The sequence below is a fragment of the Mixophyes fleayi genome, chromosome 7, assembly GCF_038048845.1.
Source record: "Mixophyes fleayi isolate aMixFle1 chromosome 7, aMixFle1.hap1, whole genome shotgun sequence".
In the NCBI taxonomy this organism is placed as follows: Eukaryota; Metazoa; Chordata; class Amphibia; order Anura; family Limnodynastidae; genus Mixophyes; species Mixophyes fleayi.
In genome coordinates, this window is record NC_134408.1 from 25,337,906 (window position 1) to 25,353,353 (window position 15,448).

At 42.0% G+C, this 15,448-nt stretch overlaps 2 protein-coding genes across 2 annotated transcripts in view; one reads left to right on the plus strand and one right to left on the minus strand.

The window, feature by feature from the left end:
* Positions 1-154: 154 nt before the first annotated feature.
* RNPS1 (RNA binding protein with serine rich domain 1) lies at positions 155-10,036 on the minus strand. The gene is made up of 7 exons (XM_075179449.1): positions 9,900-10,036; positions 5,589-5,744; positions 5,179-5,373; positions 4,489-4,591; positions 3,810-3,963; positions 3,304-3,448; positions 155-2,663 (listed from the first exon to the last, which is right to left on the minus strand). The coding sequence occupies exons 1-7, from the start codon at positions 9,974-9,976 to the stop codon at positions 2,564-2,566; spliced, it is 930 nt and encodes a 309-aa protein (XP_075035550.1). The 5' UTR covers positions 9,977-10,036; the 3' UTR covers positions 155-2,563.
* A 79-nt stretch (positions 10,037-10,115) lies between these two features.
* The window catches only part of LOC142097539 (uncharacterized), a 5,897-nt gene continuing 564 nt past the window's right edge, over positions 10,116-15,448 (plus strand). Inside the window, exons 1-4 of the mRNA XM_075179447.1 lie at positions 10,116-10,225; positions 11,817-12,303; positions 13,799-13,980; positions 14,067-14,180. Of these exons, the coding sequence (XP_075035548.1) occupies positions 11,865-12,303; positions 13,799-13,980; positions 14,067-14,180 (735 nt within the window). The 5' untranslated portion in view covers positions 10,116-10,225; positions 11,817-11,864. The remainder of the gene's footprint in view (positions 10,226-11,816; positions 12,304-13,798; positions 13,981-14,066; positions 14,181-15,448) is intronic.

Consider the following 15,448-nt stretch of genomic DNA (forward strand, 5'->3'; position numbering starts at 1 on the left):
TTAACTTTTGGATCAAGCTATTCCCTCCTTCACCCTTCATGGTTTATAACAAAAACATAAAAAGAAAGATTAATTGGCACCATGTATGTTCTACCAATGAACACCATGAAGTTCCAATGAGACAGTCACAAGCCATTACAAAGAAAACACACCATAAATCTTGTCCGTTTAATCCAGCTTGCAGTTTACAGATATGGAACAGACATTAAAAAAAACCAAAAAAAAAAAAACTTAACACTACAAAATAAAAAATAAAACATCCAATGTAAAATATCAACTGTACAAGTTATACCTTCATATTTTTCTTTATATCCATAGGAAGGTCAGAACTCAATGCAACCAAGATTATTACCCCACTCACTGCTAGCAAGAGCCTTGCTCAGTGAAAACTCTGCAACATTCAGACAGTAACCAGTTAAGAATTATTTGAATGGAACCAATATGTTAAGGTGTTTTCCCAGTTACAAATCAAGTTTAGTACCAATAACAGTACTTTGGCAGGTGGGGGGGGGACCTCCCCTGGGACTCCCAACACCTACTGTATTTAGCACGGTCCTGACACTAATAGCCAGGATCACTGCCAATCACCTTTGGCGTTTCACAACTCTGTAACGGGAGATCTGACACAGCAACAAGCTGCAGGACCCCTTTTATCAAATTCAACTTAAAACCATTTTACTAGAACTGTATTGGGCACCTGTATCTCTTAATTAGTATGGTACAAGCCTGGGATTAAAGGTAACTGGATGGATGGCACCTAACGTACTAAGCACGCTCAGGTCTGCAATGCTTCATTCAACTACCTTGAGACATTGAGTGAAACAGCGTTTGATTCTTAGCCCTCCTCTCAAAGGATTATCAATCTCTAGGGCAGTCAGACGTCACAATGTTCTGACCAGAACACCTTACAGTTTATAAGTGGTGATACTTTCTGCCAGAGAAATATTACAGTACATGGGTGACATGACAGCAATCACACTGTGAGAATAATCACGCAGAGCTTTAAAAGTGGAATCACAATGGTGATGGAACGATGTTCTCCATTCACTTTAATGTTACACGGAGAGATCATATCATGAGCTTTAAGAAGCTGCTCTGAAACAGAAAGCATTATCTGCAAACACAGCTATTTTCATTTCTTGAAGAAGCAGCGTTATGAATATCTAAAATGCTATATAAACAACAGAACTACTATGACAAGTGTTTAGATTACCAATGTCTCAGTAGCCAAAGAATGTTTCCACAATAAAGTTATTTCCCTTTTTGGATTATAAGGATATTACAATCTATTGGCACAATGTGACTTTAGAATGTGTCAATTACACATCCCAACAACTGTCCCAGGTGGTCCCTATATTGTACATTTGTAGCTGTTGATACAGATCACATAAATCAGTTGTGGACAGCGGCACTGGGGCTCCTTTCTCCTGGGTGCCTCACTGATCTGGGCAGCGTGTGAGGGAGAAATAGTCCCAGTGCTTCTGCCTAGAGTTATGCAATTGGTACCAACATCAACCTAATGTACTTTTAATTTAAAAATAACATACTACTGTAAGAATATCAGAAGCCACATCAGAGTTCCAAGACTCAATCTGTGACCTTGTCAATTCAGTGGCGAGCAACAGGTGGGCAAGCAGTCCATGTGACATAGCCACCTCTGCACAGTCCAAGGAGGCCACATGGCCTACTCAGAAGAGGCGGGGGGAGTGCAGCGCATGGAACTCCGAAATAACTTCATTTCCTGCATGGAGAAAATGACCCAATAGATCATTTACACTAATCCTTATGACAAGGGAGTTGTAACAAGTCAAATCCAAAATGATGTCACAGCTGCCAGATTACAGCAGATCAACACCAAATATATAGTGTATAAATAACTGCTTTATAGCACAATGTACTCAACATAACGCCGTTTCTTCAGGATAGGGAAATAACAGTATTTAAAATTTTTATAATACTTTGAAATAAGTAAAACAATGTAATTTACCATTTCTAAAACTATCCCTTTAAGAATGGTGGCCATGTTACATTTGGTCAAATTGACAATAGTCTACATTAAAAGGTAGGTTAACCTGTGGCTCTCCAGATGTTATGGTTGGTTACGCCAGGTATAGTCTCATGTTAGGACTTCACATTGTCTTCTCTTTTACTCGCAAGTTGAATCTCCATTCTATTAGCTCTGAGGAAGACAGAAGAACTCTTCACTAGTTTAAATAACTCAGAGGACATTATGACTGGCTTTATAAAGGCTCGGGGGAGGATTACCAGCAGGAGGTCAAATCTGGGAACTTGCCAACAACTTTTACAGGTTCGTATTAAAACATTAAACAAAATGTGTAATTTCTCTGTGTGCAGAAAAATGTAAAGCTGAATGACATCGAGTCTTTTATCCACGTACTCTTCAGGATGGCCTCTAAGAATCGGAGACAAGAGCCAGGTTTACTGGTTGTGTTGTCCTGTATAACAGTCCTTCAGGCGGCTGTACTGTCAAATAAAACATGGTCGGCGTCTTGTTGTGGCGTTCTGGTGGGGAGGGCGTTGTGACAGAAGGGAGGATGAAGATTCACCGCGATGAATTGGAGCTGGAGCGGCTGCGGTGACGGCGGCGTGCAGGGGATCGCGAACGGCGGCGGACAGGGGAGCGGCGACGAGGGGAACGGGACCTGCGGAGGGAACAGATTGTTACCTGCTGCACCACACATCAAATAAAAAAATGGACAAGTCCCCAAAACGTGTAGACAGAGGGATTTGGTGTCTCAGCAGAACAGACTGACACTCAATGAAATAATACATCTACATCACTAGAAATAGTTCTTTACCCATTATTCTCTCAATACCCTGCCACAGGGCAGCAGAACGAGTTCATTTGTCTCTACAAGGCAGGAATGAGGAAATCAGTGGTCTGGATGTTATAAGACCAAGCTAGTAAGGCTACTTCACTACAAAGTCTACAGAAGATAAGGATAGTAGCAGCATCACACAAAGGGGACAGGACACAAGACAGATAACTGCAGGTTCATAGTAATGAAGAAAAGGAGGCTGAGCCAGAAGGTGCACACTACTCGTGGGATCCAGTGCTGGACACAGAGCGTGTTTAGGAAGAGATCGGTATAGGAAAGAAAGCTGCATCTCACTCAAATACAAAGGAATTGGGACAAACATTTCATTAGATGAACTCCTGAAGCCATTAGGGTTAGAAAAAGAGCTGAATGGAAAGGGTTAGGAAGAGATCCAGAGAGTGCTGTGCAGAGAACACAGAGTTAGAGAGTGTTCAAAGCTCCACACAAGGAAGAATTGCACTACCTCCTCCTCATCCGCGGGGGAGAGCGACGCCACATAGGGGGAGGGGGCAACATCCGACGGGGAGGGCTGAATCTTCGAGGCACCATCCGCATGGGTCGAGGGGTTAGCACTGCAGAAGCTGTGATCTCCTGCCCATCAATCTGCCCTGAAAGAACAAGAAAAATACAAGTTAGGTGAGCATGTGTAATGGATGATGTACAAACTGTTCTTAAAAAAAATAGAGACCCATTAGAAATGGTCCAGAATACAGTGACTTTAATAGAACAGGCTATTTCTACCCAAGTATCTTCCAGTTATATCAATCGCCTAAAACCTCACCAATTATTCAAATCAATACAGTAGGGTCAAAAACTATAATTAACAAATGATGCTTAATGTTTCATTGCTATCGCAACGTGCACTTTTTGTGCTGTGCCCGAGTCAACAAACCGGACAACACAAAGAACAATCTGCAACACTACAGAGTCCTCTGAACAGACCGATGTCCAAAAGACTTTTCCATTTACCTCCATCCATGTGTTTTAAGGCTTTATCTGCCTCATCTGCTGCCTCGAATTCCACGTAAGCATAGCCTTTGTTGAGGTGTGGATGTAAGCGGTCTATGGGCAAGTCGATCATCTTAATCTTCCCATAGGTAGAAAAGATTTCTAGAATGTGGTCCTAGAAGAGCGACAGAGAGATGAAATTGTTACCAATGCAATCAGATAACATGGTCAAAATGTTTAATGCACAGAGAGGCCTAACGTTCATTGCATATAAAACGATCACTCAACTGACGCAACAGACTGTGTTTTGTATCTAGCTCCTGCACTACTTTATATTTTTCATGTAAAGTATTTGCAGAAATGTAAAGAACCTTAAGCATTAAAAAGAAGTAAAAAGCACCATAACATAAGAGATGTATCCCTGTGTGAGGATAGATGGGTGTGCACAAGTCATACTGCGGGGACAGCACTTGCCCGATGTTACAGCATCCACAACTTGAGCAGTATAGAATACTGCAGGAGTAGAGGTACTGTAGTGTCATGTATTGGGGATGACAATAGTGCAAGGTATCCTCAAGGTAGTACAAAAGACATGAATGCCCCTGCTTGTAGCAGGATACAATTTATAGGGAATACAGCAGATATAGTCTTGCAGAACCCCAAATAACCAGTAGAGTGATCACTCAAGGACCATGCTAACCTTAGTGACATTCCTCGTCAGCCTCCCGATGTGTAGCTTGGTCGGACGGGGGCTTGGACTCCGTCTCTTCCTCTCCTTCTCATCACGTTTTGGCTGTTTGGATCTGGAAGTAAAAACATTGCCCTTGTTTACTAGACATTTCTAACAGAAATTTAAATACAACTGAAACAAATATACATGTTTATTTTCCCCTGGGACACCAATCAGCGTGTAAACCTGGATATTAAAGAACAGCCAAAAAAGGACCTTTCCATATGAACGTCATGAAGCTAAAGTAATTTTTAATCTACTGATTTATTATACCTATTTTTTTTTATACAAGTTATTTTCCTCCACCGTTCATCATAACCAGATATGCCTTTACCCACAGTAATAAGATACTGACATAGGCCAAAAAAAAAAAAAAAAAAAAGACATCACACTAGTTATATTTTGGTGTATGCACACATAGGTTTTGCCAGTTATTTCACACACTACAGCCTGTGCAAAGAATTGGCTAGTAGACTTATAAGTCAACAACAATAGATCTATAGCTATACAAAGCATAATCGTATCCAAAGAATACGTCTGTTTTTCCTAAAGGACAATACAAACAGCAGTTTGGACACATGTATGGGAAGAGCTTCCAGCATCCACCTCAACACTACACTAGAGGGAATGAACAGCATTTAGAGTAACTGAAATACGTACTTGGAGCGAGAGCGTCTCCTGTTGTCGTGTCGCCTCCGCGAAGGGCTGGGGGAGCCAGACGAGCTGCTGGAGCTGGAGCTTCGGGATGAGCTGGAACTTCCTGACCGGCTAGACGCTGACGAGGAACTGGAACCGGAGCTCGACCCAGAGCTGGAACCGGAAGAGGAACTGGAGGAGCTGCTTGAGCGGGAACGACTAAAATATTAGACAACACATACAGATCACAGACAGGAGAAATTTAATCAGAGTGTCTGGTCTGTGATGGAGAGCATCACAGATATATACCCTAGTGCCGCAGTGCCAGCATCCTCAGAGCGGGAGACAACTAAATACCCCAATAAAAGACCCCAGTAACATTCTATTAGAAAGATAAATGGTAACTAGAGGGTGAGGAATAAGTGATCATGTACCTGCTGCTACTGCTGCCACTGGAGGCGCTGCGCCTCTTCCTGGTCTTGTCACGTCCGCGGTCTTTTTCCACCGCTTCTTTACCTGGAGCCTTTTCCTTGGTCCTGTCCTTAGCCCTGTCCTCAGACCGCTCTTTACGCTTGCTGGGAGAGGGAGCCCTGGGGAAAATCAAACCAAGTTTCAATTATACGCAGTACAACACTTATTCCATATCTGCCCCACATAGAACCATAAACATTACAGATTATATAACGTTTCTTATGGAGGCAAACGTTACGTGCAATAAACAGATTTAACCATTAAAAACAGACTTTAGCTATTACGTTAAATAACACTTTTACAGTCTGAGCTCAGGTCCATAGTAAACTAATCCTAAAGCACATATTATACTGGATTCACAAATAATTAAAACATGCAATCTGGCACATACAAAACATTTCAGGATCACAAAATACTTCTGATTCAGATGGCATCCTGTTCTATTGGCCTGACCACTGTCTCTACAAGAGCCAGCATAGCAGCCAGGTATCCTCTATTGAGATCAGGCAACCAGCAGTATAGAGTGTAGAGAACACTGGCCAATAGCTAGTGATAAAACCTAATACACAGTGATACGTAACAAGTCACCTAAACTGATGGCACATTATTATTATTATTATTATTATAGTTTATTTGTTAGGCGCCACAAGGTTTCCGCAGCGCCGTACACGGTACAAACAGTAGACTATACAGGGTAAAACAGTACAGGACAATAAACACAAAGTACCAGTACTTCAGAAACTCCAGGCAGGCAGATACAGTAGAGACGGAGCAGAAGAACAGGTATGGAGACAGGAGGGAAGAGGGCCCTGCTCATTCGAGCTTACATCCTAAGGGAGGGTAAACAAAGTCAGGCACAAAAGGGAGCCAGTGAAGCAACGGGGAGAGAGAAAGGGGGCAGGGGAGAAGATTACCACGGGACAGGTGGAAACATGACATTGGCATTTGTCACAAGACTGATTCTTATCACCTATCACCCTCCCATATCATTACCGTCCACATTAAGTGACCTCACTCAAGTCAGCAGGTAATAATAAATCTACAGACGATATATACAACTTCAGCAGTGTTATTCTGAGAATGAAAGAATTACAAAATACTCATTCTCAGTTACATCTAGAAAATATACTGGTAGAGCTGTAAAGCATTACACCAACGGCAGCAGAGATGCTACAACACAGTAAAAATGGGTAATACCTCCAAAAAGTTACAAGCACAGGAGCAACAGACCCCAGAGAACGTGACAACACGAGGTTCTTAAGAGCATGCACTGAATTTATGTACAGGGTGCCGATAGCTGGGAGGACTCATTCCTAAGAACATACTGCTCCAACAATGGTTCCCGCCACTGCCATATAGACCTCATGAAATAAACAGTCCTCGCCAGCTTCAGAACACCACAACAGCACAATTGTTGCCTTCAAAGTGCAGCTTCTCACACAGCAAAGATACCACACAAGGCTACTGTGGCATAACGTCCACCTGTAAACAGTCAAGAAATTACTGGATAAAAACATGGAAGGTGATCAGACAATTGAATTCCAAAAACACACAAGCATGGAAACAAATTTTCCAGTGACCAAAAAATTACTCCTAACTTTAGTAGTCATTTCTATTTATGTCAATGGATGTACATTATCCCTGGCTCAATAAGCCCTTCAATGACAAGGGCTAGTGGGACCCTACTTTCAGATATACCCCATGACTGCTAAATAAGAGCCCCACTCATTCTCAGATGTAGATAAGGTTCTTGGTCAGATGAAACAGCGGCGCTCCACCCCAATCCTGGCTCTTACAGGAGAAAGTTGTCAGCCAGGGATACCCTGACAACTTATGATAACTTTACTCCAACAGTCTTGTGTCACTACTGGCTGCAGCTTTCTCCAGTCACAATTTGTTTTCCGACAGATCACATTAATTGACTCTATGCAACATAAGCAGGAAAAGTGTGTGTGTATATAATATATATACCCACATACACTGCATTAAAAAAAAAAGTCTCTTTATTGCACCCAAAAACAGAGGTCATTTGTTGCATATAGTAAATATTGGTAATGTTTTCAGGTCTAGTATGAGCATGTTGATATGTTTTTGCTGTGTTAAGTCCAGGCTTCAGTATTTGTTACTTAAATAAGGCATTCAAGGAGACTATTGTTGCATGACTTGTTGTTATAGCATTATAACAGAGGTGTTTACATACTATATGGTAATATGCTTCTGAAAAGAAACTGGCTGCATGGCTTTGGCCGGATTATGGCAGGAAAATGATCAACCTCAAAATAAAAAATTCAAGACCTAGGTTCAGATGAAGCCGCCATATATGTACAGCGCTGTGGAATCAGTGGCGCTATATAAATAATTGATGATGTATGTATCGGCATCATAGCAACATCTCTGGCCATGACAATACCGATAAAGGTAGAATTAGCATATATTCACAATAAATTTTGCAGCCTACTTGTGCGACTTGTTGCCCACTGGCATTAGGAAAACACACGTGACTGAACAAAACAGACAATGATCACAAATACTCCCAAAGCAAGATGGTACATGGCCATTGGACCCAATAGTTTCTACCAATCTACCTGTTTACATTATTTTATTAGTTACAAATATACCAATCAAAGTATGGGTAAAGAACCTAATGGAAACAAAATTAGTATAATATTTTGTTTCAAGTATATGGAAACAAAAATAGTTACTTACACTTAGAGTTTAATCACAGCTGGGAAAGAGCAGCTCTATTACAGCCCATGGCTTCTAAGGTGCGCTTAAAACGCAAATATGATGGCATTTAATCGGACCACGTTGTTATTGAGCGCTTTGGACTATTGTTGATGTTTCCCTTATATTTTTTTGTAACAATTTTGAATGTCAAAGAATGTTTACTAATAAATACACGAGTACAGACAGATAGCTGCAGGTTGATGAAGTCCCATGTTTGCTGTGAATTGTGATCCCATTTAACTCCCTGTACACAGATAATTGGTCCACTTGCAATACCTACCTGGGGGGCTGTGCATACTATAGTTTTGCATAATTTTGTGACGCCCTAGTTCTGTTTCGTCTTAAGTTTCTGTTTGACAGTAACTGTTCTCCAAATGGTGATACTCTAAATCACAATGTTGGTTCTCAGATTTTCATATGTAATATCCATGTGTCTCTTTGATGAATACCTTTCTTGTTCATTATGTAATCTTTAATTTGAGAACTGTTTGCTGAATGTTTACTGTGTCTCCTATGTTTGAAAATGCAAATGAAGTGTATCAAATAAATACAGGGAGCAGACAATTCCCCAAATTGAAAACGGGGGGGGGGCAGATACTCTACTCTCTCTCCCAGGAGGAAGAAAACAAAACAGTTATTTAAATAAAATAAAGTGTTTACAGTAAACTGGACCCAAAAGAAAGACAAAAGCTAAACTATGCATGAGTATAAATCTAATAAACACTGCTCAATTCACTCCAAACCCCCCCAGCCATTTTGTTTTGATGACAAACAAAACTTTTTGCCATGGCACAAAAAGAACTTGTAAATACACCCACTCTATATGAATATAGATAAGCAGCTCACGATTTCCAGGTAATTACATTGCAGTTACAAAATGCATTAAAAAACAAAGCACCAAAAACCAGAACGTGTTAATACAATCTTTGCAATACTACTACCTCACTTAAATAGAAAAATAACTTCTAGCAATCACATTACACCTTACAATGTTGAAAAAGTACACAGAAGTTAAAAGAAAGACAAGATTGAATTAAACAAGATTGAATGGTAACATTTGAGATTCTTTGCAAATACGTGTGTAAATATATATATATATATATATATATATATATATATATATACACACACACACTTACATACATACACACAGATTTACTGAGAAAGTGCTGTGAATATATATACACACACTATATATTTTGAAACAAAATAAGCTGCATGCTCTCCCCAGCACACTGGGGACACATAAGACAGGTCACACATTAAGAGTAGATAACTATACACACAGAAACACCCCCCAGAGACGGGTGTACACAGGGGGCACTGGGAGCAGCCATCTTAACCCCAGGGAGGTGGGTATACGCAGGGCTGAGGCCTAGCCGCCCCCACAGCCTGGATTCCAGTTGACGACTAACCTAAAAGAGCGCCATGGCCCATATACCCACATCACAGACACCCATCCCCCGGCACACAAGGCTCCGCTATCCCCGGGGCCGGGGGAGGCCCCAGCCCGCAGGATGGGGCCGGATGGCGGGACAGACACTTACATTTTGCCGGCCTTTCGCTGCCTCTCTCGCCTCAGATCAGACAATCCGTCGCGCTCGCTCTGACGCGGGGCCGCCATCCTGCTCCCTAGAAAACCTCCGGTCGCTCTGGCGGTGACGTCATGCGGCTGGGGGCCTGGCTGACACAGGGGGCGTTAAAGAGACAGGCGGGGAGGGGTCAGCGTGTCTGTAGACAAATCTCTGCCAGGTCCCCGCCCCCCTCTCCTGTGAGACTGCTCCCAGAATCCTCCGCGGTTTCCTCCTTCTGCTGTAAACAAAACAAAGCCAGGATGGTGTCTGCAGGGGACAGGTCAGCTGGCTGCACACAGGTACACTGCCCGTATAGTGTGTCCTGCACGTAGTGTGTTATACCTGGGTGCTGCAGCCGTGCACATCTCACACAGCTGTAGGAGAACTACAAGTTCCAGCATATCCTGTCATAGTTTGACTGTTAGGAACTGCTGATACCACACCTGTCACATAGGTTTATGTCTCTGTATTAGGAGGAGTTAGGTCTGTGTCCTGATGTCTGTGTATTAGGAGGAGGGGAGAGGGCTGTGTCCTGATATCTGTATTATTAGGAGGGAAGGGGTCTGTATCCTGATGTCTGTGTATTAGGAGGAGATTAGAGGGCTGTGTCCTGATGTCTGTGTATTAGGAGGAGGTTAGGGGGCTGTGTCCTGATGTCTGTGTATTAGGAGGAGGTTAGGGGGCTGTGTCCTGATGTCTGTGTATTAGGAGGAGGTTAGGGGGCTGTGTCCTGATGTCTGTGTATTAGGAGGAGGGGAGAGGTCTGTATCCTGATGTCTGTGTATTAGGAGGAGATTAGAGGGCTGTGTCCTGATGTCTGTGTATTAGGAGGAGGTTAGGGGGCTTTGTCCTGATGTCTGTGTATTAGGAGGAGGGGAGAGGTCTGTGTCCTGATGTCTGTGTATTAGGAGGTTAGAGGGCTGTGTCCTGATGTCTGTGTATTAGGAGGAGGGGAGAGGGCTGTGTCCTCATGTCTGTGTATTAGGAGGAGGGGAGAGACAGTTGTTTCCTGATGTCTGTGTGTAAGGAGAAGTTTGTGTTCTTGTGACTGCATAATAGGAGAGATTTTTCTGGGGGGGGAGAAAATTGTATGTTTGGATCTTAAAGTCTGAGTGGTAGAGATTCGTATTTGCAGATGATGACTGGTAAGCTCTCTGGTAAGTACATGTTCTTTGACATCTAACCTATATTAAGAGGGGTTTATTTGTGGAAAAGGTAGTTTATTTTTGTTATTAAGTATCTCGATAAAATCAGTATGACTTTATGACAAACTTGCAAGTTTTGTGTATGTTGTTGTTGCTCACATCTAAACGTAATTTGCACAAAACCTGTTATGTATGACATAGAATAACCTTCTTGGAGATTTGGCAGAATGTGGAGGAAAGCTGTAGCCAAATCTCTTCTCTCTCTCTCTTTTTTTTTTTTTTTTCTTCATTTAAATTTTTTAAAAGTGAACGTTTGTCGCTACCCCTCCTCTCGACAAGCCTAGTGCTGATAGTGCTATGTCCGGCGTTTGTCCTGCTTTCGAGTTAGCAGCTGGGAGACGTGTATAGCGTGTGATAGAAGGATGTCTGCTCAGCTGATTAGACATGTCACACCAATCTTCCATTGAGCATCTTTTTTTTTACTCTTCTTTTGGCTGGTAATGATAGGGAAATCTTTCACCATTCCCTGGAATAGGGAATTGATTAAAGAAACAAGTTTGGAGGCTTTTAAATTGCCCTTGTAAAGAAAACAATGACAGATATGCACCATTAAAAAAACAAATAAATATCAAGTTACATGAATGCAAATTATATTATTTTATTTTTGCTTTAAAAATAAATGTTGGACTGAATTGGTTGCCTCAATTTCTTTGTGATAATGTTCTTTGGTGTCTGCATAACACAGGGCTATCTTCTTTCAATACATCACATAAACTCATAATCACTTGGAGCTATGGGTCGGCTAAATGATCAAGCAAAGCACAGGATTGTGGTGTTGAGGAAAGCCGGGCTCAGCTTCCGTAAGATCAAGAAGGTCCTTGAACTAGACAACATCAAGGTGACCCCACAAGCTATCTACCTCTTCTTGAAACGTAAGAACATCGAACCAGAGAGGTCAAGTGGTCCCCCGCAAAGTTCTACTACTAAAGGGCAACCCTGGGAACAGGCCCAGCTCTGGAACCTTTTGCAGGAAAATGGTGGTCAGAGTAATGACCAGGGCACTCAGGCACACAAGGTCGGGCAAACAGCAAGTGATGTCAGACAGCAAGACGAGAAAGGGGAAGGGATCAAAATTGTGAGTGTGACATCGCTTTCCAAGGGAAACCCGTCCCTCGAGCCACCAACCAGTGCTCCAAGATCGGTGCCCCAAGGACAGACAGTGCCGGAGACACGTGAGTCTTTTTGTCATATAACTATTCTAGTCATCACTAACTAATTAATGCACATTATTGGTCATTTGCAAACCGCAAAAGCGGAGAAGCACATTAAAAATACTCTCTTGCGGTTTCAGCCTTCTAATTTTGCGCAATTGTGCCCAATTTTACAGGGATACTCGTGGATTTGCGAGGAATATTGTCAGTATTTTCAGGTTGATCCAGCCGATAGAAATGAGTTGGGTGGATTGGGGGAGTTTTTATTGCTCTCTACTTTTTTTGGGTTTGTATTTCATGCTTATTGAAATAAGTGAACTGAGTATGTGCAGAAGGAGCGTGGTTCTTTTAGACAAGCAACAATCTCTTGCCCAATTGATGTAAATGCTCTGAGTGCACCACATTACCCCCCCCCCCCCCCCTGTCCCCTATTTACGTAATCCGCTGTGTGAGTGAGGATAGAGGTGCTGCTTGATTAAAAGAGCCGCAACTCCATCTGTGTTGTTAACGATGTAAGACCTTCCTTAGAGGTAGAACTAAACCCAGCTAAAAGGGGAAATTTTTGCATCTTGACAAAACCATGTTGAGCTGCTGGGTGGGGAAGGGGGGGCATATTCATAGTAGGTGTATCCTAGGTTAATTCTAAATTGTAATCTTACAATATAGCTGTCCTGAATTTGTGGGCTACATGCAAAAGCAGAAATTGTTTTCCTTGCAAGGACAAACAGAATTGCATTAGTACCCCATTGAAACATGGTTTGTCCAGTTGCACTTTTGCTCTAAGTGAGGCTCTTTCTGGGTTAGATACAGAATTTTATTTTGTAAAATCAATAATACAAGAGTGTTATTCAAACTGTGTGGGACCCATAGCACACGTTTTATCTGGCCATTACCACATCCCAAAAGTCAACTACCACCCAGGATTTGCTTCATCCCAATGGCACATTTATTGCTGTGCATATTTAGCAATTAGACATAGTCTGCTTTTAAAGGGCCTGACCACCTCTGGATAGTGCCCTTCTTTTTTTCCCCCACCCCCTCGTGTAGCAGTTATTTCTTGTGTTATAAAAGTTTTGCACTTTTATTAGTTCACATTTGCAAATACTAATGTATTGTAAGTTTGGGTTTCTATTGTCTTTTTTGTGGTGGTGGTCAGATATAGTGTTGCTATACAGATTTACCATAACTGTGGAGCCCTCGTCCTTTGCACTGGAAATCAAGTACTCACAGAGTCCATTTTGGAGTAGGTTGGAAATAGAGCCCTATGTCTCCTATGAGGGACACTGGGACTTTCATCAACATAGAAGCGTGATGACGGGACCAATGATTTTAATTGCAGCATACTTCAAAACTGGGCCTACTTTGTGGGGTCTGATTTCTTCCCAGTGACCTCTACAACTCAGATAAGAATAAGCAAGGGTGTGAGGATTTGTTTGTAGAACTTTCCACTCAAAAGGTGGAATTATTTTTTAAAATGTAAATGAAATGTAATCACAACCTCTTGTCTGCACATCAGGAGCCTGTACTGTCCGTCCTGCACCGCCTCCCGCGGTGAATGGGCCTCGCCCCAGCCCCGCCCTGCCAGCATCTCATTATCAGCTGCATGGGAGAGCCAGGACGCCCCTCCCCACCCCTAAGAACCCGGCACTGCTTGTCACCAAGAAGATAGTGGACCGAGCCATCAGCTTGCAGAAGAGGGTAATATGTTAACTATCCAGCTGTGAACACTTTATAACCTACAATACAGAACACAATATAACGTCATTTATCTTGTTGGTTTGTAGGTGATATCTCAGAATGGAGCTCAGCTTCTGAATCACGGAGGTCAGTACCCACTTGCTGCATCGCTTACCAGCCACCAAAATGCTGCCAGGCCAGTAGCCAAACCAAGCACTAAGGTATGCCAAACTAGAGAGGACCCTGTGCGTGTTTACTTTGTGGGCAGTGGGATTACTGAGTGTGTAACAAGGGTTTACTGAGGGTGTGCCCGGTGATGTGCACCCAATTACACAACATCCATTCATTGGCAACATTTCGCCAGGTGTAATGATCAAAAACAGCATGAACAAGGGCTCTCTCAGATAATAAGTCAGTAATAAAAACAAACCGTATGTGTTAAACATCCAACAATATTTCCACTGAAATAGACTCTGCGTTCAGTAGTATGCAAATTAAATCAACTTCTTTCTCCAGAACCGAATCATAAAGTATAAACATTAACATAGTCTAATAACTAGTGTGCAATAAAATCACAACCTGTATGGAAAACATTTCTCCTTTACCAACACAGCTGTGTGTATTTAACAGGATAAAAGATCCATAGTGAAATGTGGAAGCCAAAAATTGGGACGACTGCAAAAATCCTGGTGAATCCCCTTTCTGATTGCACTCATATGAATTAAACAGCATATAAAAGAGAGATATACAGTATTTGCTGCCTGACATTCAGTTCAAGACCGTGCAATGACAAAGGGGATTCACCATGATTTTTGGATTGTTTATTTTGTCTTGTTGAGTACACGCATGTGTACTTAACAGTGCATCCAGATATCTTGTAATGGTATTGTTGGTATAACACGTTTGTTACTACAGGGTATTGTGTTTCTATTTGTTTATTCTTTTTATTATGTTGTCTGAAGAAGTCGATTCATTGCATATGGGTTTGAAGAAATAAAAAGTTGATCGCAGAGTTATACCACAAGGTTTCATTTACATACTACTGAACATGGAGATCATTCCAGTGGAAACACTGACGGACGTTTATCACATTGTTGGTACCAGCGATGGACAACCTCTTGTTCTTCATCCAACCTTTAGCAAGGCAGAGATTAAAATGTGCGGACAGATTTAGAGTTGGTTGAGGGCGTGGTCTAGCTCAGCTCTAAATTGCTGTGTGAAAATAAAGCTGACCAGTGTTTGTGCGCTACATGAAAATGCAGCCAGTATTTTCCTTGCATGCAAAAGATAAATGCATTTGCGACCCCTTGCGTCGCAACATGGTTTGTTCAGGGGCACGGTTTTTCCTTCGCTCTCCTCCTAACTAGAAGCGCCCTTGGTTTTTTGGCGAGCTACTGCTCTCTGCATTCCTTACTGGTTGAGAGCATAGAGAGCATTGAGGGATACGAAACGTTAGGAGATTACATTTACTTTTTCAAATAAATATTAT